The sequence below is a fragment of the Dysidea avara genome, chromosome 4, assembly GCF_963678975.1.
Source record: "Dysidea avara chromosome 4, odDysAvar1.4, whole genome shotgun sequence".
Classification (NCBI taxonomy): Eukaryota; Metazoa; Porifera; class Demospongiae; order Dictyoceratida; family Dysideidae; genus Dysidea; species Dysidea avara.
The window spans coordinates 32,955,238-32,980,024 of record NC_089275.1 but is presented as its reverse complement, the minus strand read 5'-3'; the positions used below and the strand labels follow the sequence as shown (position 1 = coordinate 32,980,024).

The following is a 24,787-nucleotide window of genomic DNA, read 5'->3' as shown; positions in this document are numbered from 1 at the left end:
TTTCACAAGATTGGATGAATATGACAACTAATACATACTTCAAGAACATAAAATTATGGTTAACCCTTTATTACCGAAGTTTTTTTTACAAAACCGCAAGTGTGAAAACTTTTATGGCTTGTGTGAAATGTGGGCGATACGAGTGGACCCCACCCATTAATTAACCCATCAAGCTATATACCGTTTGATAGCCAACTCTCTCTTCTACCAACACAGCTAGAATACTTACAGATCACACACACAACTCACGCGCTATGAAGCGAAGAAAGCGTATCTTCTCCGTATCGCCATGGCATTGAAAGATGGGCGCCGCCATCTTACTAATCAACGCGATGACATCACACTATTTATTTTTAGAATCCTTATCACGTGGGGAATGGAGTAACTCCAACTAAAGCCTCCTAGTAGCAGGGAGAAGGCGAACATGGAGTTTTAAACAGGTATTATTGTTTTGTATACGCTATTTTATATTGCCAAGTGCCATAACTTGCCCATGCTTCTTCCTATCGCCGAACGGTAAACTTCATTAAAAACGCCCGGTCCTTCTGAGCAGTTTGGTAGCAATTTCAGCTTCGTAGCCCCTAGGAAAAAGGAGTTATGGCTCCGTTTATAAAGGGCACTCGTTATGGCAATATATTAGCCATTCGATAATAAAGGGTTAAGGTGTGAACCAAGAAGATTCATATGAATGTGGTAGCAGTTGCTAAAGAAAAAAGTACACAGGATTTTACCTCTACCTGTGAAGAATTAAAAACTTATCAATAGTACTTGTGACAGATATTAAGCTTTTAATGGCATGTTTAAAGCAAATGTGACTGAATCAACCATATGGGAGCAAGAGCCAAAGTTGAGATAACATCAGCATAACGTTGCTGCACTTGAACTTGTCAGGTCTGCTTCTGTTAGACTAGCCACTCTAATACAACCAGCCCAAGTGTATAGTAGTTAATGTGGCTTAGTGATAGATGCAAACATTAAATTTGATTCCTGATAACGATAAAGTTTTTTTTCTATATATTTTTAATATAACAGTTTCTTCTATTGTTATGTACTCTTAATGCACAGCAATTTTTTCTCACTATACGTTTTTAATGCAGTATTTCCACTTGTTATGTACCTATGTTTTTTGCTCAACTCAACCTTTCTTAATGAATCTGTACCAGACAATAGGGTAAAATCTGTACATAGGGCAGGTACCAGTGTTGGTATCATTGTACTGTATAGTAGGGACCACAAAGGTGTAGGCATGGCCCACAAAAAACATCACCCAAAAAGCCAGCCTCAGCTTTCCCTGACGACAATGAAGCAGTATTGGTTAGGTAAAACTAAGCCCAAACAAGCTTTCAGTTAGATCAACTCAAAACACTTTTAACAAGTTGCGATGGACTTTTCAAAATTATTTAACAGAATTTTCTAGTGACTGACTGACTGACTTATGCCTTCAGACAAGCACAACTTGATAATGGCTAAGGCTACGGACTTGATTTTTTAACTGTTCGACGTCACTTCAGCTCGAGAGGTGCCTTTTGGCATACCACAGTACATACAATGCATTCTTCACGGACTTACCAGTGTCCTCCTTTGTGTCCCATTCATCTTTGCTGACAACAAAAAGTGTCGATTTGGCAGTAGCACGTACATGGTGGCTTCCCTTAATTTGTAATGAAAATTGTCCGTATTTTTCATAGTGGCTGATTGCAGAGGTGCTTTTAGAACAGTTCCTGATTTTTTCTGCTGTGTAACGAGTTGAACATAGCTGACAATTGATTAACAAAGCATAATGGATATTTTCAGACAATAATTGATATAACTAACGCGCTGCCATTTCTTTCTTTTGATGTGGTATGTGTGGGTTCACCAGTCATAATAATTGTTATTCATATAAGAAGTTAACAAACAAGTACACAAAAAAATCTAGAGTAGGGACCATAGTACATCAATAAAAAGTACTAAACAAGCTGGAGTATATAGTGTATGATATTAAATCACAGTAAAGCAATAAGAAGTGTTATATCCCTACTGTGCATTTCCGTTATGGTATCTTGAGCACAGTAGGGATATAACACTTCTTATTGTTTTATTGTGATTTAATATCGTGCACTACTCCAGCTTGTTTCAACTGATGTGCTATGGTCTCTACTCAGTTGAAAATTCCAATTTATTTTGTACTTTTAATATATAAATTAAGTAAACTGTTAAGAATATAACTGGGTACTAAGTTAAACAATGCAAGACATAGCATAATTGCTCTTATTTCACTTCCTTTTCGTCCCAGCACATGAGGTGCAGGTACTTAGTGCCGGCTTCAGTCAAACCATAATATGCAGTGCCATTTTTATAATTTAACCAATTGATATTACATCACAAGGATCTTGTAACACTTAAGTGTCAGGATAACTGAATATCAAGACACATGATAGGGTTGGCAATGAAAAATCGACCCCCTTTGGATTAACTTGTTACTTAGGGGATGGAGCCTACCAATGGTCTAGTTTTAAATGGTGGGCATGGTAGAGACCAAATGCCTTTTGTATGGGATATAGCCGTGTCATAAATTTTGATGGAGTTCGGCTCCTATTCATAAAAATGGGCAGGAACATCTGGAATGTTGTCCAGTGCTTTTTTGGGTTATTAGGTGATATGCTCTACAACTTAAAAGGTGATTCACTATACTTTAATCTTTGCTAAAACAGCACTTGATGGGTCTGCAATGAAAAATCAACCCACTGAAACTCATGTAACGAAGTCCAAAGTTGTTTTACTAACTCCCAGACACCTTTTTGGGCCTTATTAAGTGGAATTTTACAGTGTTTACGTGCCAGCACAAGCCGATGCTCTCACTCACACTATAATTTAGAAACTCACAGCATCCGTATCCCCAAGACTACGCATCCATTGTCGACAGTATAATGACCACCACGTAATGTACCATTCATGGAAACATTGAAGCATGCTAAACAGCATAGTTGATGCTTTTGTCCATTTTTATTTAAAACCTGAAAAATCGTGAAAATTTTAAATATGCACTACAGAAATAGCAAGGGGAATCACTGTATTATTACCCCATGGTTTTGATGTAGCCTTGGGTAGGATTGATCACTCAGAGTTGGAGGAGAAACTATAGAGGTTGATTTTTTCATTGCCAACCCTACACACGGTAGTGTGTCGTGCGGCCCAAAAAACCAGCACGCAACGCCGTGAGTATATTAACAGGAAGAAAGAAAATGCAATTTTCACACATTCGTAACTCTGTGCTGCCTTTACAAAGCACTACAATTTCACTGTGGATGCACCCTCCAGCGTCAGCATGCACCAAATTTCAGCAAAATCACTTCAAGCATTCTTGAGATATGAGACTTCAAAAATTGGCTTAGTTTCTTTTTTTTCTTCATCTTTTTTTCCGCACACTTACAAAAAACTGCCATAAATGCGAATGCAATATCCGATTACCTTGAAATTTGGCACACAGAGGGGTATAAAGGTGCATCTCGGTATCAAGTTTGGATGGAATATGTACGATAAGCAGTATTAGCGATTAAGGTAAGTGTCCCTAATATGAGACAGTACATATTATGGGACACTTTGATAATTTGAGCTATAATTACTATTATGCACTCACTTTAGTGTGCGTAGCATGCTATAAAGGTTTTTTGACATATCAGTTTTCACACGTGTATCAAAATTTTAGCTAAATAGTGCATAAATCATGAGAGTTGTGGAAGATGTCAATATAGCTTAAAACCATGAAAATCAAGCTTAATTTTGCTGTGTAAAGATGACCCTGTAAAAAGCTGGTAAATATGATGAAATACAATCATGTGTAGCATTTCATCTTCATAACATGTTGTTTGAAACATTATCTATTATCCAAAAGGTAAAAAAAGTAATCACTTTCGGAATGTTTCAGTAACATCTGAAGTGAAAGAAACACATACAGTGGATATATGTACCTCTACATTGGAGTTGTACTGCACTGACTGTCGATATACTTTTTTTATTATTAAAAGATGTATCAGTAAATGTTTTAGTGTACCTTCACATAAATTAGAAGCTATTTGCAACTGTCAGTATCTGAAAGTATAACTATATTAACTGTCTCATAATATGATCGGCTGTCTCATAACTATGGACATTTACATGCCAGGAAGCCATACAAAGAAATCTGCTATCTTGTAAAAAATATCCATAAAATTTTAATATTCTATATGGAACATATTGGTGCGTACCTGGTCAAAATTTTATTGCTTTACATGCCTTCTACTCCAAGTTAGAGGATATCTGTCTCATAATGATGTACACCAACAACATTGAGACATCTTACATGTTCTCATCATTGGATTGTGCCATATGGCTAATTTTTTGAGTGAAGTTAATAATACTAATTGATGAGTCTTTGGTCCAAAGTTTAAGTCCCTATGAGTTATCTGTGTGCAGTAATATTCAATCATCCTTAAGTGTCCCATAATAGGAACACTTACCTTACTCACAAATAATAACACCAATATATTTTCACACATACAGAGTAAACCACTTATGGGGAAAAGCTGAAAATCAGTACATGGATAGGTTATCTATTGAACCTCTAACCTTTTAGGGTTTGAATAGAAATTGAGCTAAAAACCACGAAGGTACAACCACCAAAAAACCAATAGTGTGTAACACTACGTGATCGAGATTAGCTAACCACTCCGTGGAATGATTTGAAAATCAGTGTACAGATGGATTAATCACCTTAGAAAGATCCTTCAATGTTTGAGAGGAATCAGAATTAAAGCCACAGAATTATAACATGAAATCCGACTCGGTGTAGCAAGTGCAAGATCGAGATACTCTAATAGAGCAGTCACTCTAATAGAGCAGTCACCCTGAAGAGATCAGCTAGAAACAAGTAATCTTATATAGAGATCAACTACAAACAAATCACACTGTAGAGCAACCAGCTTGATCAAGTCACCCTGTAGAGAGTTCAACTACATTTCAAGTCACCGTGTAGCTGCTAGAGACAAGTCACTCTGTAGAGAAACCAGCAGGAAACAAGTTGTCATAAACCATATGTATATTTTACCCTGTATGCATATGGGGCATCTCGTACACATATGGGGTACCCCATACATGTATGGGTATAGGGCAGATCACTTGTCCCATAATATGCATATGGGACGCCCATACATGTATGGAACCCCATGCACATATGCCCATGTGCGTATGGGGCCCCATGCACATATGGACGCTCCATACGCATATGGGACAGCTCTCCCCTCTATTTTACCTGGGATTGATGGGCTGCCATCCCCATGACATAATATAAACCAGCTTCAAGAGGACATTAACAACATCTCACTCTGGAGCTGCAACACTAATATTTTTTTCAACAAAGCTGAATTTATTCATCTACAATTCTGGTCAAGAGCTTCAACTACTTATGCATACAAGGTCAATAGTAAAGAAATTCTCCAAAAAGCATTGCACATACTTTTACTGATAACCTTCAATAGTCAGAGCACTATAAGATCATTGCAGCAAAAGCCTACCAAGCTCTGGGACTTCTCCATTATGCTTTTAGGACAAATGATATGTGCAATGTTTTTTGGAGAATTTCTTTACCATTGACCTTGTATGCATTCCAATGTGAGTATATATGTGACTGAATTTTGGAAAATCACCCATATGGGCGCACGTGAAATAATTAGAATTTTCATGTTTAGTGGGTTGCTAATAAGAGCAGGAAACAGTTTTGAAAATATGTTCAAGGTATTGAGAATGGCTGTAATCCATCAACAAGTAGATTTGCACTATAAAGTTTGTGGTTGATCATTGAATATTTTAGGTGTCAAATGCACCCATATGGGTGATTTTCCAAAATTCGGTCACATATGACCTTGATTAACTGTTGACTCCATAGCTGAGAGCAACTGAGATTTGACTAAGGAAATGTATAATTGTTTTTCACTATAGTGAAAAGCAATTATACAAGGACACACTCACATTGGAACACATTCAATGTAGGGCAACAAAATTCATATTAAATCATTTAAATGACTACAAATCATCTTTAAAAACTAGACTTGAGCAGCTACAATTGCTATTACTAATGTACACATACTACTAATGTACGCATTATGAACTCAATGACTAATGTTTCTAGTAAAGTGCCTTAAGCAGCCATCTGATCATTAACATCCATCAGCATATAAATTTAGCTATAAGCTATACAAGATCCAGAAACTTTTGCAAGTTAAATTACCTTCTTCCATATATCAACACTTCTATTTCAGCAAATTGTCAGATTGTGGAATCATCTACCTGTAATCAACACATCTCTTTAGTACATCAACTTAAGAAACTACCTTCGGGAAGAATTCTTAATCCTGATTTACCCTGCATCTTTCATACGGTCTGTCCCCATTATATCAATGTTCAGCCATTCCAGTTTCAACTAATTTCCACAATTAACTCTTCAACACAGTTTACTTGTACTTCACTCGTGCACACACTATCTGTAGTTTAATTTGTTTTTCAGCCTACAGGACCGTTGAGTCCTGTAGACCTTCAGCTTCTATGCTGTAAAGTTATATAAATAAATAAATATTTTAGACTGTAAAATAAACTAATTGTAAGGTGAGAGTTGCACTAAGTTGTAGCCTGACTGTTCTATTAGAGTATCTCAATCACTTTCTATAAAATTAAAAGTAAATCAATGTTTTTGGGGATTTAATAGCTATAATGGATGCTAGTCAAATTGCTATAACTACTCATAAGTTTGAAAGGCGAAACCAAAGAAACCCATCTAGATCCACCACTAAAACTGTCAGGATTTGAGTAGCTCTGTAGCTATCTAGCTAATTGGTTAACTACAAGGTTTTAAATGTATTTTTATCATCACCTCTGATGAAGGATTAAGCTAATAGATTGATTTAAGCTAGTGACCCATATGTATGGGTGCCCTGTAAGTGTATGGGTGTTCCATACACGTATAGAACAAATATGAGTATGGGTCACAACAAAGTCACCCTGTGGAGAGATTAGAAACAAGAGTTCAACTACATTTCAAATCACCCAGTAGAGAACTCAACTACATCATTTCAAGTCAGAATTCAGCTAGAAACAAGTCACCCTGTAAAAAGTTCAACTACAAACAATGAAGATTCAGCTACAGTTCAGTTATGTAACAAGTCACCTTATTACCTATGTGAATATCATTCATATGTTATAATACAAATATATATCATACAAAAACCTATGCACACATTATAATTCCATCTCTTGTTCAACAATTCCTGTAGTAAAGAGAAAAAACAAGTTAAAAGGAAACACCAAAGCCAGTTTATGGCTGGCTTTGGCTTGCAATACAAAAAGAAGTGATATCTAAACCAAAACAGCCAAGCTGTAAAACAAGAGTGCAGCTTCCAAAAAGGCCAGGGTGAAAAAAGTTGTAAAATCGAAAGTGGTGGCCAAGAAATGGCTGTATGGTAGGTTAATGGCAAACATTTTAATCACAACAATTCAGGTGAATTTTGTGCTGAATCCTCGAAGGAGGGCACAAATTCACCTGAATTGTCGTTATTAAAATTGTCCTTATCCTACCATCACAGCTATTTCTTGGCCACCACTTGATTTCACAACTTTTTTCACCGTAGCCTTTTTGGGGGCCACACTCTTGCTTGGCTGTTTTGGTTTAGATATATTGAAAATGAAAGTATGTGTATGCTGCAAATCATGTGGTTAAGTTTCATGATCTCCGCAGGTTCACTATACCCATAATCAAAACCAAATCCTATCTATCAACAGCACAGGCGCTTCTGCTAATCTGACTAACCTTCTCTCTGGTGTGGAATACTCAATCTATATCACAGCTTTTATCACCAGAGAACTCAGAATTACCAGCGAAACTGCTACTGCAACTACATGTAGGATTTGCTTAATGGTGTCATCTTTATTGTTACATGTGCTTTTTCCTGTTTAGTTCAAGCAGCCTTATTTCAATTACGACTCTACCCTATTGAAAGTTGTGTTGGATGGACAGTAAGCGTACATGCTTGGTGTAATAGCCATGATTGTACATTTTTTGATAGGGAGATAATCAAAAAAGGAAACTGATTGATATTAAATTAATTGTAACGGAAAAGATTAAGCAGAAATGTTTCTGTGAATTCAACATTGTTAATGCAGCATTTAGTTGTCGAGGATCAGTTGGAGACTTTAAGGACGCAGTTGTGTATAGAGCTAAAGTGCTATCAAATATCAGTGCTGAGGATATCATCAATAAGACAGACCTCTGGGTAAAATCTGAGACATCAGTAACTGTAGATCAAGTCACTCTACATGTTGATCCAAGTTGTCCATCAATGCTTAAGTCATTTGAATCAAGGGACTGTGTTGTGATCAACCAGTCATCAAGTAGTGATGACCTACCAGTTGGAACAATTGTTGGAGCAGCAATAGGAGTGATAGGAATTATAGTAATAGTAGCTGTGTTGCTAATCATCATGAGATGCTATAAAGAGAAGGATAAGCAGTTGTAAGTATAAATTAACAATATTAAGACTCACGGTAGTGAGTCATGAGGCCAAGAAGCACAAAGCGTGCGCCCACAATATAATAAACACGCGGCCACTACTGTGAGTCATTTACATGAGGGATCGATTATGCCATCTTTCAAAATCCGCATGGCGAAATCTCAGGCACTTACTAAAAGATTCCACCTCGAAACCAGGGGCATGTAACCTTTGTGTAATGAGTAACTGCCACACGAAAAGTCAGGCGACTTGTTGGATTAGTTTGTTCAATCGCCCACCCATTTACCATGCGTTAATTAAATTATTTATTCAAATGTGTATCGTTCTTTTTTTCATTTTCTTCGTCATCGCATCCCATTGAAGCGATTTTCTTTCAACCATGAAGTTGTATTGTAAAAAGGCTGCGGCTATCAGGGGCTTTTTACACAATGTATCTGTACATTTAATTTTGCTAAAAGTTGTTTGTTAGTTTATGAGATCGCTTTTGTGCTCTTTGAAGATTCAAACTTGCTGCCATGACGTCATGGTGTGAGGCACCCGCCTCAATCCCCAAACCCAAACAGTGTGGAAGTGGGCAAGGTCATTAGCCATAGCGAGCTGGCTGATTTGATAGACACTGTACTGTCGACTCTTGGTTTAATTGTGAGCAGTCACTGGTCAGTTTGTTTTAATTTTGCCACGGTATGCCTCCACTGACTCATCAGTGTGACTCCGGCCCATGCCAGCAGGGCCGTACATAGCTATAACCAGTTGTTTCATACCCGCTGTAGTGATACAGTTGAAGTAATTTACTGCTACATTATCCGTGCACGTCTCTAATCCCGCCCCAGCCCTTCAGTGCCTGTGAAACTTCAGCATCAGCGCATCACCTTTCAGTCACAGCACTTCTAGACCCTCATGCAACCACCCACAATTATAGAAACTCTTAATGATAGCATGATATATTGTAATAGTAAACATTTACATTATGATGATCCCATAAAATTAAAAAAAAATGACTACAATAGCACAAGAAGCCAGATACACTAGTGTTTGGCTATGAAGTACCACCAAGAGTTCATAATATAGTAGTGGGATCTTGGTATCACATATTATTTTTTCTTCACCATTTGCATGATTTGTCCATTGACCATAAACTCACCTGCCAACAGTCACAACATCAGTATCCACCTTGCATATACAGAAAGGGATACAGTATGGTAAGGCACAACTAACTAAAAACACGTAATCATAGTCAGACTAACATGTCAACAAACACTTACTTCCACTATTATGATTATTGTTAAAGTGAGCATCCAACATAATCATTCTCAAGATGTATTCAGCAGTTGATGACCAATTTTGGAGTATATTACTTGACTTCTTTTGTGGTTCTCACCTACATTGTTGACATAACAATTTGTGTTGCTAGAAGACATATAAACTAGGAGGGACTAATGGTTATAGCATAATGGTAAACAAGTTACAACAGCAAAGGAAATTTTAATCAACTAGCAGTGATTGGATAGTTGATAGATAAAAGTAGAAGACAATTTGTAGTTTTTCCAGTCCTGATTGTTGGAGAATAAGCACATTAGCTGCTATAAGCATGAAAAAGGCAAGACAGACTAAATTTCAACACAAGGTTTATGGTGCAAACTCATTATGCACCTACCAATGTGTTCCCCTTGGATGTAAGTGGGGCTTTACAAGGCAAATTGACATGAAACTGCTGCTTCACTATGGGGCATTTGACAATCATTCATTAAGCACCCAAGTATTTTTTCTACGCTATGTCAAATCCCCCATGTTGCAACTGGAGCAAATGGTGGGGATTTGACACAGTAGGTTTGTCCTACCATGGGCATTTAACATTCGGTTGTGCCCACTATATGCCCGAAGGGGGAGGGGGGTTAGTGGGGCAATACATTGATATTTGCATTATATATAATATGGTGCATCTACTGGGATAAGTAGATTAAGCCTATACCTTGCAGGCCTAAGCATGTTCCTCTCCTGTTTTGAAAAATGATCTTTTATTGCCTGCCCCTAACTGGAGTTTTCCTGACACCTTCAACATCACAAAAAGCTATCTAGAATGGTTAATTTAGCTTTGACCATTGGCAAACTGCAACACTCAACAATTATATCAGAGTATACATAACTCTATATTTCTGCCCAGTTAAGTAGGGTCCATGGTTGCCTCAGATCTGCACATATTATCATCACATCAATCGATTGATGCATAGTAATTATGATATATACTGTATGTACGCATTGAGCTGAGCCCTCAAAAATATTAACTTATTAGTTTTGTAGTATTGACTTACTTGCTAATCATTCAAATGCCTGACAGATTATTTATAGCCAAAGATTTCACCATACATTAGAGGAAGCCATAAAAGTATATAGCCTTATAGCCTTTCCTGAACTGTTGGTGGAAGCATTTGTTTGCTCTTGACAACTTCGTTGTCATCACCAACCATCTGGTTGGTTGAAATGTTAAGAAAAAATATTTCATTTTTAGCTGTTTTCTCACTGGTTCAGCTCAACGTGTTTGTGGTCTGACCCACACAGCTGCTAGAACAAGCCAGCTGCAAGGATCTGGCCTACAAAAGCATAGATATATAATTCCAGGAAGCTACTATGGCGTGGGGGATTCCTGTCTAAAATTACGACGGTAGTTATATCTAATCCAAAACAGCTAAGCTGTAAAAAAAGTGTGCGGCCCTCAGAAAGGCTATGGTGAAAAAAGATGTGAAATCCAAGGTGGCGGCCAAGAAATGGCTGTGATGGTAGGTTAATGGTAAAAATTTTAATAATGACAATTCAGGTAAATTTTGTGAAGTGGCACAAAAATTCACTTGAATTGTCGTTATTAAAATTTTTACCATTAACCTACCATCACAGCCATTTCTTGGCCGCCACCTTGGATTTCACATCTTTTTTCACCATAGCCTTTCTGAGGGCCGCACACTTTATTTACAGCTTAGCTGTTTTGGATTAGATTTCATTTCTTTTTGTATTTGTATACCCCAAAGTCGGCCTATGGCCAGCTTTGGGACTTTTTTAACTTATGTTTTTTTTCTTTACTACAGGAAGAAGAAAAGATGAAGTAGATGTACTTTAAATATTTTATCAGTAAATGTACAAATTATATATATAATACATATGTGACCGGATTTGCGAAAGGAGTCTTCCACACACATCCAATTTGCCAACTTTGACAATTGATAACTTCAGATTGGAAAGAACTATTGCCTTGAAATTTGGGCAGTGGTGAGCACCACTATAGCTGAATACATGGTGAAATTTTCAGGTTAATATGTTACTTGAACACTGAGTTATGGTCTCCAACGTTTACAGAATTGGATGTGTGTGGAAGACCCCTTTTCGCAAATCCGGTCACATATATTGATTACAGAAATCTCCATGGTGGTTTCTTTGTAACTGAACACTCTACAAGGTGACTTCTTCTAATTGCTCTCTCTACAGGGTGAATTGTTTGTAGCTGAACGATCTACAAGGTAACTTCTTCTAGCTGATCTCTCTACAGGGTGATGTGTTTGTAGCTGAATTCTGTACAGGTGATTTGTTTGCAGCTGAGATCTTTACAGAATGGTTTATTTGTAGCTGAACTCTCTAAAAGGTAACTTCTTCTAACTGATCTTTCTACAGGGCAATTTGTTTCTGGCAGAATTTTCTACAGGGTGATTTCTTTGCAGCTGAACTCTCTACATGGTGGTTTCTTTGTAGCTGAACTCTCTACAAGGTAATTTCTTCTAGCTGATCTCTCTACAGGGAGATTTGTTTGTAGCTGAACTATCTACAAGGTAACTTCTTATAGCTGATCTCTCTACAGGGTGATTTGTTCGTAGCTGAATTCTGTACAGGTGATTTGTTTGCAGCTGAGCTCTTTACAAAATGGTTTCTTTGTAGCTGAACTCTCTCCAAGGTAACTTCTTCTAACTGATCTTTCTACAGGGTGATTTGTTTGTAGCTGAATTCTGTACAGGTGATTTATTTGCAGCTGAGCTCTTTAAAGAATGGTTTCTTTGTAGCTGAACTCTCTACAGAATGATTTGTTTGTAGCTGAAATCCCTACAAGGTAACTTCTTCTAGCTGATCTTTCTACAGGGCGATTTGTTTGTAGCTGAGTTCTCTACATGGTGGTTTCTTTATAGCTGAACTCTCTACAAGGTGACTTCGTCTAGCTGATCTCTGTACAGGGTGATTTGTTTGTAGCTGAACTCTCTACAGGTGATTTGTTTGTAGCTGAACTCTCTACAAGGTGATACTTCTAGGTGATCTCTCTACAGGATTCCTTGTTTCTAACTGAACTCTCAACAGGGTGATCTGTTCATAGCTAAACTTTCTACTGGGTGATTTGTTTGCAGCTGAACTGTCTAAATAGTGGTTTCTTTGTAGCTGAACTCTCTACAAGGTAATTTCTTCTAGCTGAACTCTCTACAGGGTGACTTGTTTCTAGCTGATCTCTCTACAGGGTGATCTGTTCATAGCTGAACTTTCTACAGGGTGATTTATTTGCAGCTGAACTCTCTACAAGGTGAATTCTTCTAGCTGAACTCTCTACAGAGTGATTTATTTTTTGCAGCTGAACTCTCTACATGGTGGTTTCTTTGTAACTGAACTCTCTACAGGGTGATTTGTTTGTAGCTGAACTCTCTACAGGGTGATCTGTTCGTAGCTGAACTCCCTATAAGGTAACTTCTTCTAGCTAATCTTTCTACAGGGCGATTTGTTTGTAGTTGAGTTCTCTACAGGGTGATTTGTTTGCAGCTGAATTCTCTACATGGTAGTTTCTTTGTAGCTGAACTCTCTACAATGTGACTTCTTCTAGCTGAACTCTCTACAAGGTGACTTGTTTCTAGCTGAACTCTCTACAGATGATTTGTTTGCAGCTGAACTCTCTACATGGTGGTTTCTTTGTAACTGAACTCTCTGCAAGGTGACTTCTTCTAGCTGATCTCTCTACAGGGAGATTTGTTTGTAGCTTAACTCTCTACAGGTGATTTGTTTGCAGCTGAACTCTCTACATGATGGTTTCTTTGTAGCTGAACTCTCTACAAGGTAATTTCTTCTAGCTGATCTCTCTACAGGACAATTTGTTTGTAGCTGAACTCTCTACATGATGGTTTCTTTGTAGCTGAACTCTCTACAAGGTGATTTCTTCTATAGCTGATCTTTCTACAGGGTGATTTGTTTGTAGCTGAACTCTATACATGATGGTTTCTTTGTAGCTGAACTCTCTACAAGGCGATTTCTTCTATAGCTGATCTTTCTACAGGGTGATTTGTATGTAGCTTAACTCTCTACATGATGGTTTCTTTGTAGCTGAACTCACTACAAGGTAACTTCTTCTAGCTGATCTCTTTACATGACAATTTGTTTGTAGCTGAACTCTCACATGATTGTTTCTTTGAAGCTGAACTCTCTACAAGGTGATTTCTTCTAGCTGATCTTTCTACAGGGTGATTTCTTTGTAGCAGAACTCTCTACAAGGAAACTTCTTCTAGCTGATCTCTCTACAGGGAGATTTGTTTGTAGCTGAACTCTCTACATGTGATTTGTTTGCGGCTGAATTCTCTACATGATGGTTTCTTTGTAGCTGAACTCTCTACAAGGTAACTTCTTCTAGCTGATCTCTTTACAGGGTGAATTGTTTGTAGCTGAACGATCTACAAGGTAACTTCTTCTAACTGATCTCTCTACAGGATGATTTGTTTGTAGCTGAACTATCTACAAGGTAACTTTTTCTAGCTGATCTCTCTACAGGGTGATTTGTTTGCACCTGAATTCTGTATAGGTGATTTGTTTGCAACTGAGCTCTTTACAGAATGGTTTCTTTGTAGCTGAACTCTCTACAAGGTAACTTCTTCTAGCTGATGTATCTACAGGGTCACTAGTTTGTAGCTGAATTCTCTACATGGTGGTTTCTTTGTAACTGAACTATCTACAAAGTGACATCTTCTAGCTGATCTCTCAACAGGGTGATTTGTTTGTAACTAAACTCTCTACAAGAAAACTTCTAACTGATGTCTGAACAGGGTGAATTGTTTGTAGCTGAACTCTCTACAGGGTGATTTGTTTGTAGCTGATCTCTATACAGGTTACTTATATCTAACTGATCTCATGAATTCTGTTCAGGGTGACTGCTCTATTAGGATGACTGCTCTATTAGAGTATCTCGATCTCGCACTTGCTACACCAAGTTGGATTTCGTGTTATAACTCCGTGGCTTTAAGTCTGATTCTTCTACACCATTGAAGAGCCTTTCTAAGATGATAACTCCATCTGTACAGCGATTTTCAAAGCATTACCCCAAGCGGTTTACCTGGTAGGCGTGGCAAGCAGTCGTTTTTTATTAGCTAATCTCGATTGCGTAATTGTTACACACTGTTGGTTTTTTCGTTGTATCTTCCTGGTTTTTAGCTAGATTTCTTTCAAACTACAAAAGGTTTGAGGTTCAATAGTTAACCTATTCACCCACCGATTTTCAGCTTCTTCCCATACGCGGTTTACCCTGTAGGCGTGACAACATATTGGTGTTATTTTTCGTGAATAATCGCTCATAACTCTTTGCCTGTTTATTGTATTCCAGCCAAAGTTGGTACAGAGATGCGCCTTTATACCCCTCTTCTGTGTGCCAAATTTCAAGGCGATCGGATAAGGCGTTCGCATTTTATAGCAGTTTTTGTAAGTGTGCGAAAAGAGGAAGAAAAATAAGAAGAAAAAAAAACGAAGAAACTAAGCCAATTTTTGAAGTCGCATATCTCGGGAACGCTAGAAGCGATTTCGCTCAAATTTGGAAAGTGGAGTGCTGAAGGTGGAGGGAGTGTCCATAGCAAAATTCGTGTTGTTTCATCAAGGCAGCACAGAGCTACGGAGGTGCGAAAATTGCATTTTCTTTCTTCCTGTCAATATACTCACGGGGTTGCGCGCCGGCTTCTTGGGCCGCACGACACACTACCGTGTGTCTTGATATCCGTTTACAATGACTTATACACGAACTTACTCGGCAATTCGCTGGGAGAATAGTGTGATGCATTCAGCGCCTTCATGTCCATTCCGAGGCATACATTCAGCAGCAACTCGCAGCTGATCCGCCTCCACTTGTTACACACAGAGACTAGTTATATCACCAACCCACCGCTTCAGGAAGAACCATTAAGATGGCCAGTGTTGGGCAAGTTACTTTGTAAAAGTAACTAGTTACATATTACATATTACTTGCAACTGAACTATTTAGTTACAGTTACATATTACCCATAAAATAAAGTAACTGTAATAATATTACATATTATATTACTTTGTGTCCACAGCCTTAAGCTGTCACGTGTGAAACTACCACCTTATCACGTGACATGATTGCGTTGTTGGACAATATGCAAATTTTGGTTATAAGTAAGAATCTGGTGAATAAGCTTCATTCAGTAGGCCTCGTTACTTCGCTGTGGCTAGGCGTTACTCAGAGGATAACTAACGAGATTAGTAACTTCGTTACTTGTAGTAATAATATTACGTAATATTATACTCGTTACAGTAATTATATTAGGCCAATGAAACTTGATTAGCAGTTTCGCGTCATTGCCCACATGCTTTTGATGCACCCGCATGGGATTTCATTATTGGAATTTCAGATTGAAATACTCTAATAGAGCAGTCACTTTTACTCTAATGAAGTAATCAGCTATACTCTAATGGAAAAATCATTTGTTATATGGATTAGTAACGTACTTTAGTTATTTATTGCAAGAGTAATCAATGTAGATCTCACTTTTTTTGGCAGAAATCTTCATGTTTGGGATGTGTGTTGTGCTTTTGGAAAATAATGAATAATGAATAATAACCGCCCGCCCTCATCAAATTTTTGAAAATCTGAGCGAGAAACTGGTAATCAAGTTTCATTGGCCTTACTTAGGTAACGCGTTACATTTGTATGTAAAGTAACTTGCATTATATTACCTGTTTTTATAGCGTATTTCGTTATATTACTTTGTTACCACAAAAGTAATAATATTACGTAACGCGTTACATAAGTAACGCTTTACTCTCAACACTGAAGATGGCAGCCTCGACTTTGTCACTATCCCTGGTTCTTATTTTCACGTGAAACATCACGCAGAATATCATGTGAGTCCTTGAGGGAAATTTGAACGGTTTGAATGAGTTTTCTCTTAGCAAGTCACTTTTAGTAGCACTTCTAAACCTGAACTTGAAGCTTTTGCTACTGATTTAGCTAGCTAATCTGATACTGAAGCTGTTATTATGCATGCATGCATGCATGCAGTGTCTCCTATGTAATATAATAGCCAATCTTCAGTAACTGTATGTTCTCCATTCAACAAAAAGTAGTGATATCCTGTGCCAAAACAGCCCAGCTGTAAAAAAAGGCGAGGCCAAGAATGCACAAGTAGGTGTTCATGGAGTAACTACAACCAAAAGACATGATATCAAAATCTGGCCAAGAAAGCATTTACAGTATAGGCACTTTTGTGCATTCATTTTCTATATGCTTCACATTATCACATCCAGCTAGCTGTACATGTGTGCTTGCAATATAAACAATACTACTGAGACGATAAAAGATGATTACACTGCATTGTTACCAAAATTAATTTAACTAAAAATTTACAATTGGTTTCTACTTGGCCATCTTTTTGCACTGTATATTAAAATAAAAATGAATAATGAATACTCCACGAATAAATTCAAACATAAACAAGATTACCTATAGGAATATTACATTAATAAAACTGGCTGCTGAATAAAGAGTGATGTGCTTAGGGGCTGAACTAGTGGGGGGGGGGGGGATGATCTTTGCAGTGTACACTCATTCTTTGTAGCTGAATATCATTGTAGCTACTAAGGAGAAAGCATATGCCATTTTCTCACACAAGCTCAAAATATTGCACTCCACTTTTCATTTAAATTGTATCCTACATCACATTTGTTGAAGCTTTTATTACACTGTACTATACAGTAGGCTTGAGTCTATTATGCTCCAAAATTTGCCTATTATGCTTTTTGGCATTTCCCCAATTTTCTTCCTATTATGCTTGTTTTTATGCTTTTCAGAAATGCATTATACTTTTATTTTGTGCGTGTCTTTTCTTTGTGCAGAAAAGTTTTTCATATGATAGAATGTAAATGGAGAAGTTTCATTTCAATTGCAACATAAAAATAATAACACTAGTTTGAAAAGGGGATGTGCTCCATAGTTAGTAGGCATATTAGAGCAGGGGTAGTCTGTCAGAAGCTAAAGACATGACATTTTATTGTTTGTAGTTTAGTATGGAAATAATATGTATAAAAAATATGATGCATGGTTTCTGATTGATCTTCTGAGTTCTAGCAATTGGTATTCAAAGGACAGCAACTGCTCAGTATAATATGCATGTGACTCGCATTTGCAAAGAACTTAGTAGCTCTCATTCTCTCTGTTGCATGCGATGACTGTTCTATTAGAGTGTTTGACCGTTCTATTGGAGAATCTCGATCTTTTTGACATATCTTCTTGGTTTGATATTAACCCCAGTAGACCCACAGAAACATCACTAGCTTCAATGTCCTAGGGCAGGCTCAATGCTGATGCCCTTGTGTAGTTTATTTTACTGTCGCTGTTGTTATCTAGCAGTCCAGCACTTGGCAGCCAGTGCTGGGGGTGGTAGCAAGGGCATTCCATCTAGCCCGGGGAACAAAATGTCCAGAAATTCGCTAGTTATGCTGGCTCAACACTAACTTTATTATCATCAGAGCTTCTTTTGTATTGTCTTCCAATCAAGCTTCCAGTAATTATAATCATCATTTCATTCAAAATCAGACAGTGAGACACATTATATAATACCAAATTCAATGAACTAAACTTCTTTGCCATGCCTTGATACTAGTTGGCATGTGACTACGTACGTGTGTCCTATAAAACTCAAACCCACAATGAAAAGCACCCATTCCACCAAGTGTAATCCTGTGGTAAAATAGTAAACTTGGAGCACTTTTCTACTAGCTAGTTGCCAGGAATCATTTCACCTTCCAAAACAGGTTAGCCCTTAAGTTTGTTATAACAGAAGTTATACTTATTATGGCTGAAATATGCCCATTATGCTAGCATTATGCTTTATGCTTTTCATCCCCTATTATGCCAAAAATTATGCCGGCATAATCGACACAAGTCTAATATACAGTAGCCACATACTTTCAGTATGTAGAACCACCAGCTATCTCTAAGCTCCTACAAAGAATGAAATTTAGCATTTGATTTAATAAATAAAGATTGTATGTATATTCTCATCTTTTGATGATGTTACTGTTACATTAACTGTTATAAGATTAACATGTTTTCGTGTACATGTAGCCTGCCTATATATACTTATTAAATTTTGTATTTGTTTATGATTAGTTTATAACTAGCTATGTATGTCTTTATCATCACTGTGAAAAAAGCTCAGAATAATAAGGTCTATGACAGTCTTATTATATTAGCATTAGAATGAAATAGGACAGCATCAAGACACATGGTAGTGTGTCGTGCGGCCCAAGAAGCCGGCACGCAACACCGTGAGTATATTGACAGGAAGAAAGAAAACGCAATTTTCGCACCTCCATAGCTCTGTGCTGCCTTGATGAAACAAGACGAGTTTTGCTGTGCACACGCACTCCAACTTCAGCACTCCACATTCCAAATTTGAGCAAAATCGCTTCAAGCGTTCCCAAGATATGCGACTTCAAAAATTGGTTTAGTTTCTTAGTTATTTTTTCTTATTTTTCTTCCTTTTTTCGCACACTTACAAAAACTGCTATAAGACGCGAACGCCATATCCGATCGCCTTAAAAGTTGGCACACATAAGGAGGGTATAAAGGTACATCTCTGTACCAACGTTGGCTGGAATACAATAAACAGGCAAAGAGCTATGAGCGATTATTCACAGAACATAACACCAATATGTTGTCACGCCTACAGGGTAAACCGCATATGGGAAGAAGCTGAAAATCAGTGGGTGAATAGGTTAACTATTGAACCTCAAACCTTTTGTTGTTTGAAAGAAATCGAGCTAATAACCAGGAAGATACAACGAAAAAACCAACAGTGTGTAACAATTATGCAATCAAGATTAGCTAATAAAAAACGACTGCTTGCCACGCCTACCAGATAAACCGCTTGGGGTAATGGTTTGAAAATCGCTGTACAGATGGAATTATCATCCTAGAAAGGCTCTTCAATGGTGTAGAAGAATCAGACTTAAAGCTACGGAGTTATAATACGAAATCCAACTTGGTGTAGCAAGTGCGAGATCGAGATACTCTAATAGAGCAGTCATCCTAATAGAGCAGTCATCCTAATAGAGCAGTCACCCTGAAGAGAATTCAAGAGATCAGCTACAAACAAGTCACCCTGTAGAGAGATCAGCTAGAAGAACCTTGTAGGGAGTTCATGCAACTATAGAAAGAGATAGTTCAGCTAGAAGAAATCACCTTGCAGAGTTCAGCTACAAAGAAACCACCATGTAGAGAGTTCAGCTACAAACAAATCACCCTGTAGAGAGATCAATAAAAGAAGTTACCTTGCAGAGGGTTCAGCTACAAAGAAATCAAAGTTCAGCTACAAACAAATCGCCCTGTAGAGAGATCAGCTAGAAGAAGTTACCTTGTAGAGAGTTCAGCTACAAAGAAACCATCATGTAGAGAGTTCAGCTGCAAACAAATCACCTGTAGAGAGTTCAGCTACAAACAAATCTCCCTATAGAGAGATCAGCTAGAAGAAGTTTCCTTGTAGAGAGTTCAGCTACAAACAAATCACCCTGTAGAAAGATCAGCTAGAAGAAGTCACCTTGTAGAGAGTTCAGTTACAAAGAAACCACCATGTAGAGAGTTCAGCTACAAACTAGTGACCTTGTAGAGAAATCAGCTAGAAGAAGCTACCTTGTAGAGAGTACAGCTACAAAGAAACCATTCTGTAATGAGCTCAGCTACAAACAAATCACCTATACAGAATTCAGCTACAAACAAATCACCCTGTAGAGAGATCAGCTAGAAGAAGTTACCTTGTAGAGAGTTCAGCTACAAACAAATCATCCTGTAGAGAGATCAGCTAGAAGAAGTCACCTTGTAGAGAGTTCAGTTACAAAGAAACCACCATGTAGAGAATTCAGTTACAAACTAGTGACTCTGTAGAGACATCAGCTAGAAGAAGTTACCTTGTAGAGAGTTCAGCTACAAAGAAACCATTCTGTAATGAGCTCAGCTGCAAACAAATCACCTGTACAGAATTCAGCTACAAACAAATCACCCTGTAGAGAGATCAGCTAGAAGAAGTTACCTTGTAGAGAGTTCAGCTACAAAGAAACCATTCTGTAAAGAGCTCAGCTGCAAACAAATCACCTGTACAGAAATCAGCTACAAACAAATCACCCTGTAGAAAGATCAGCTAGAAGAAGTTACCTTGTAGAGAGTTCAGCTACAAAGAAACCATTCCGTAAAGAGCTCAGCTGCAAACAAATCACCTATACAGAATTCAGCTACAAACAAATCACCCTGTAGAGAAATCAGCTAGAAGAAGTCACCTTGTAGAGAGTTCAGCTACAAAGAAACTACCATGTAGAAAGTTCAGCTAGAAGAAGTTACGTTGTAGAGAGTTCAGCTTAGGCATGAGGCTATTATGCTCCAAAAATTGAGCATTATGCTTTTGAGCAGTGCTCACAAAATCACCTATTATGCTTTTGAGAATTGCCCATTATTCCCAAAATTAGGCCACCATAATTGGCTAGTAATGCCAGTTTATTGCTGTATCAGACAATTTCATTGATATTCAAGCAAATTAAGCTTCAAATAGTCTTGAGTTCTTTAGCTGGTTGCTGTATTAGAGTCGATGCAACTGCTTTATTAGAGTAAATAATATTCAGTGACTGTTCTAATAGAGTTTCTGACTGCTCTATTAGAGTATCTCGATCTTTTTTAACAGAATTGTGCAATCTGTAGATTTTCCTACTGTCAAAGCTTTATAATCACCTTAAAATGCTAGCATAATTCCTGATTCCTACACATACCTATTATGCCCGAAATTATGCCGGCATAATTGCCGCATCCCTAGTTCAGCTACAAAGAAACCATTCTGTAAAGAGCTCAGCTGCAAACAAATCACCTATACAGAATTCAGCTACAAACAAATCACCATGTAGAGAGATCAGCTAGAAGAAGCCACCGTGTAGAGAGTTCAGCTACAAAGAAACCACCATATAGAGAGTTCAGCTGCAAACAAATCACCCTGTAAAAAAATCAGCAGCTACAAACAAATCACCCTGTAGAAAGATCAGCTAGAAGAAATCACCTTGTAGAGAGTTCAGCTACAAAGAAACCACCATGTAGGGAGTTCAGCTAGGAGAAGTTACCTGGTAGAGAGTTCAGCTACAAAGAAACCATCATGAAGAGAGTTCAGCTGCAAACAAATCTCCCTGTAGAGAGTTCAGTTAGAAAATGTTACCTTGTAGAGAGTTCAGCTACAAAGAAACCATTCTGTAAAGAGCTCAGCTGCAAACAAATCACCTGTACAGAATTCAGCTACAAACAAATCACCCTGTAGAGAGATCAGCTAGAAGAAATTACCTTGTAGAGAGTTCAGCTACATAGAAACCACCATGTAGAGAGTTCAGCTGCAAAGAAATCACCCTGTAGAAAATTCTGCCACAAACAAATTGCCCTGTAGAAAGATCAGTTAGAAGAAGTTATCTTGTAGAGAGTTCAGCTAGAAAGAAACCACCATGTAGAGAGTTCATCTAGAAGAAATTACCTTGTAGAAAGTTCAGCTACAAAGAAACCATCACCTAAATAGTTCAGCTGCAAACAAATCACCTGTAGAGAGTTCAGCTACAAACAAATCTCCCTGTAGAGAGATCAGTTAGAAGAAGTTACCTTGTAGAGAGTTCAGCTATAAAGAAACCATTCTGTAAAGAGCTCAGCAGCAAACAAATCACCTGTACAGAATTCACCTACAAACAAATCACCCTGTAGAGAGATCAGCTAGAAGAAGTTACCTTGTTGATAGTTCAGCTACAAACAAATCACCCTGTAGAGAGATCAGCTAGAAGAAGTTACCTTGTAGAGTGTTCAGTTACAAAGAAACCACCATGGAGAGTTCTGTAATAAATATATGTATTATATATATATATAATTTGTAAATTTACTGATAAAATCAGAAATATTTAAGGTACATCTGCTTCATCTTTTCTTCTTCCTGTGACAAAGAAAAAAAGATAAGTTAAAAAAGTCCCAAAGCTGGCCTATTGGGGTAGGTATACAAATACAAAAAGAAGTGAAATCTAATCCAAAACAGCCAAGCTGTAAAAAGTGTGCGGCCCTCAAAAAGGCTATGGTGAAAAAAGATGTGAAATCCAAGGTGGCGGCCAAGAAATGGCTGTGATGGTAGGTTAATGGTAAAAATTTTAATATTGACAATTCAGGTGAATTTTGTGCCAATTGACCAAGCGGCACCAAAATTCACCTGAATTGTTGTTATTAAAATTTTTACCATTAACCTACCATCACAGCCATTTCTTGGCAGCCATCTTGGATTTCACATCTTTTTTCACCATAGCCTTTTTGAGGGCTGCACACTTTTTTTACAGCTTGGCTGTTTTGGATTAGATATATTATGACAATCAAGACTCACAGTAGTGAGTCGCGTGGCCAGTAAAGCAGAAACGCGCGCCGCAGACAATAAATGACGCGACCACTACGTGAGGATTTTACAGGAATGAATGTTGTCAAATTCGGCCGTCCTGTAATACACCCACCACTTACGCTATCCCTCTGAAACTCTAGAGTTAAACTCATTGTGTCACTAGTAACTACCACACAAGCAGTGAAGCAAATCCATGCCAATTGTTTCGTGATCGAGATTGCCAACATCAAAGGGGAAGTTTCATTTTTTTTTTTTGTATCGCATGCGGTTAGACGCAACCGCAGGTGTATGCCTTGCGTTCCTTTGTGCATTACAAACATTGATTGCCCTGCTATCGCTTCAGTATTCACTCAATCGCCTCAAGATTCACATCATCGATTTCACCATACATGATTATCCTACAGTCGTAATTTCAGCACCAAACGAAGTTTCAGTCGTCCTCAGTCGACCTAGAGGCCGAATACAAAACCCAGATTGTTGTTTTCCGCAATACTCGCTTGGCATGTAGGGCAATGTGTCTTTAAACTGTTCTAAAAGTTTCATTTAGATTGAAACATATCTTTTCGAGAATGGCTAGTTTGAAATTTGAATTTAGTCGCCCCCACGTAATTTGCTCTCTCTAAGAATTTTACTCGGAATTTAAAGAATGACGCAGAGCACAACTGCGGTCACTGGGTATTGATGAACTGGTGCTCTATGTAGTTAATCAGTGCATAAAGCCACAAAGAAGTGTGCTGCCATAGGTTATAGTCCACAGATATAATCTATGGTGCTGCATACCATCGTTCGGCGTTTTTAACAAATTTAGTCGCCCCCACCGTGACGTAATTTGTCCTCTAAGGGCGCAGCTTAAAGAATGACACAATACAACTGCGGTTACCAGATTTTGACACAAGCTGCGAGTAATTAGCACGTGTAGCTAGCCAATTGTCACCATGCATTATTACATTTTATAGCACCCCCGCACAAAAATTATACATGTAATTACAACATACAGAGGACACATGAATGCCAAACACTTTTCACAACAATAATGTAAGAATTGTACAATAATTACTGTAATATAACAGCTATGAAATGTTTTCCAGTGGCCCGCCATGGTAGCAAGTCTCACATGACGGCATGTATATTCATCCAATCCAAGCACAATGGGAGTAACACGTAAGTATGATGACAAGTTGGTATGACTCCATTTGTAGAATCCAGATGAATGGGTGTGGCTCCAGTATGTCTAAACAGTTAACAAACATTCCTGTTATAAATACGTGCTAGAGTTGCAATATAATAGCATAGTATTTAAATGCAACAATACATAGTCTCCATTGCATCACTATCAAACAACACTAAGTGGAGGATATTGTTGCATCTCTAGTATGTACACTCTATCAGTACAACCTGTCTTAATGGCCACCAGTATAGAAAGACAACCTCTCTTGAAAAGCCAATTCCAATTGAGAATTTATACACTGTTACCTGCTTATTGAGTGAAGGTGGCAATAAACAAGTTCCACCGTAATTTATACACATGATCTGATCTGTATATTCTGTCAGTGGATGAGATCCACTTGGCCAGGACAAAATGTGACCCAAATGTCC

General features: G+C 37.9%; 1 protein-coding gene across 1 annotated transcript in view; it reads left to right on the top strand.

Annotated features, from left to right (window-relative positions):
* Positions 1-24,787, top strand: part of LOC136254741 (uncharacterized) — a 41,413-nt gene that overhangs the window by 9,948 nt on the left and 6,678 nt on the right. Inside the window, exons 6-8 of the mRNA XM_066047484.1 lie at positions 7,745-7,907; positions 7,964-8,022; positions 8,073-8,518. Of these exons, the coding sequence (XP_065903556.1) occupies positions 7,745-7,907; positions 7,964-8,022; positions 8,073-8,518 (668 nt within the window). The remainder of the gene's footprint in view (positions 1-7,744; positions 7,908-7,963; positions 8,023-8,072; positions 8,519-24,787) is intronic.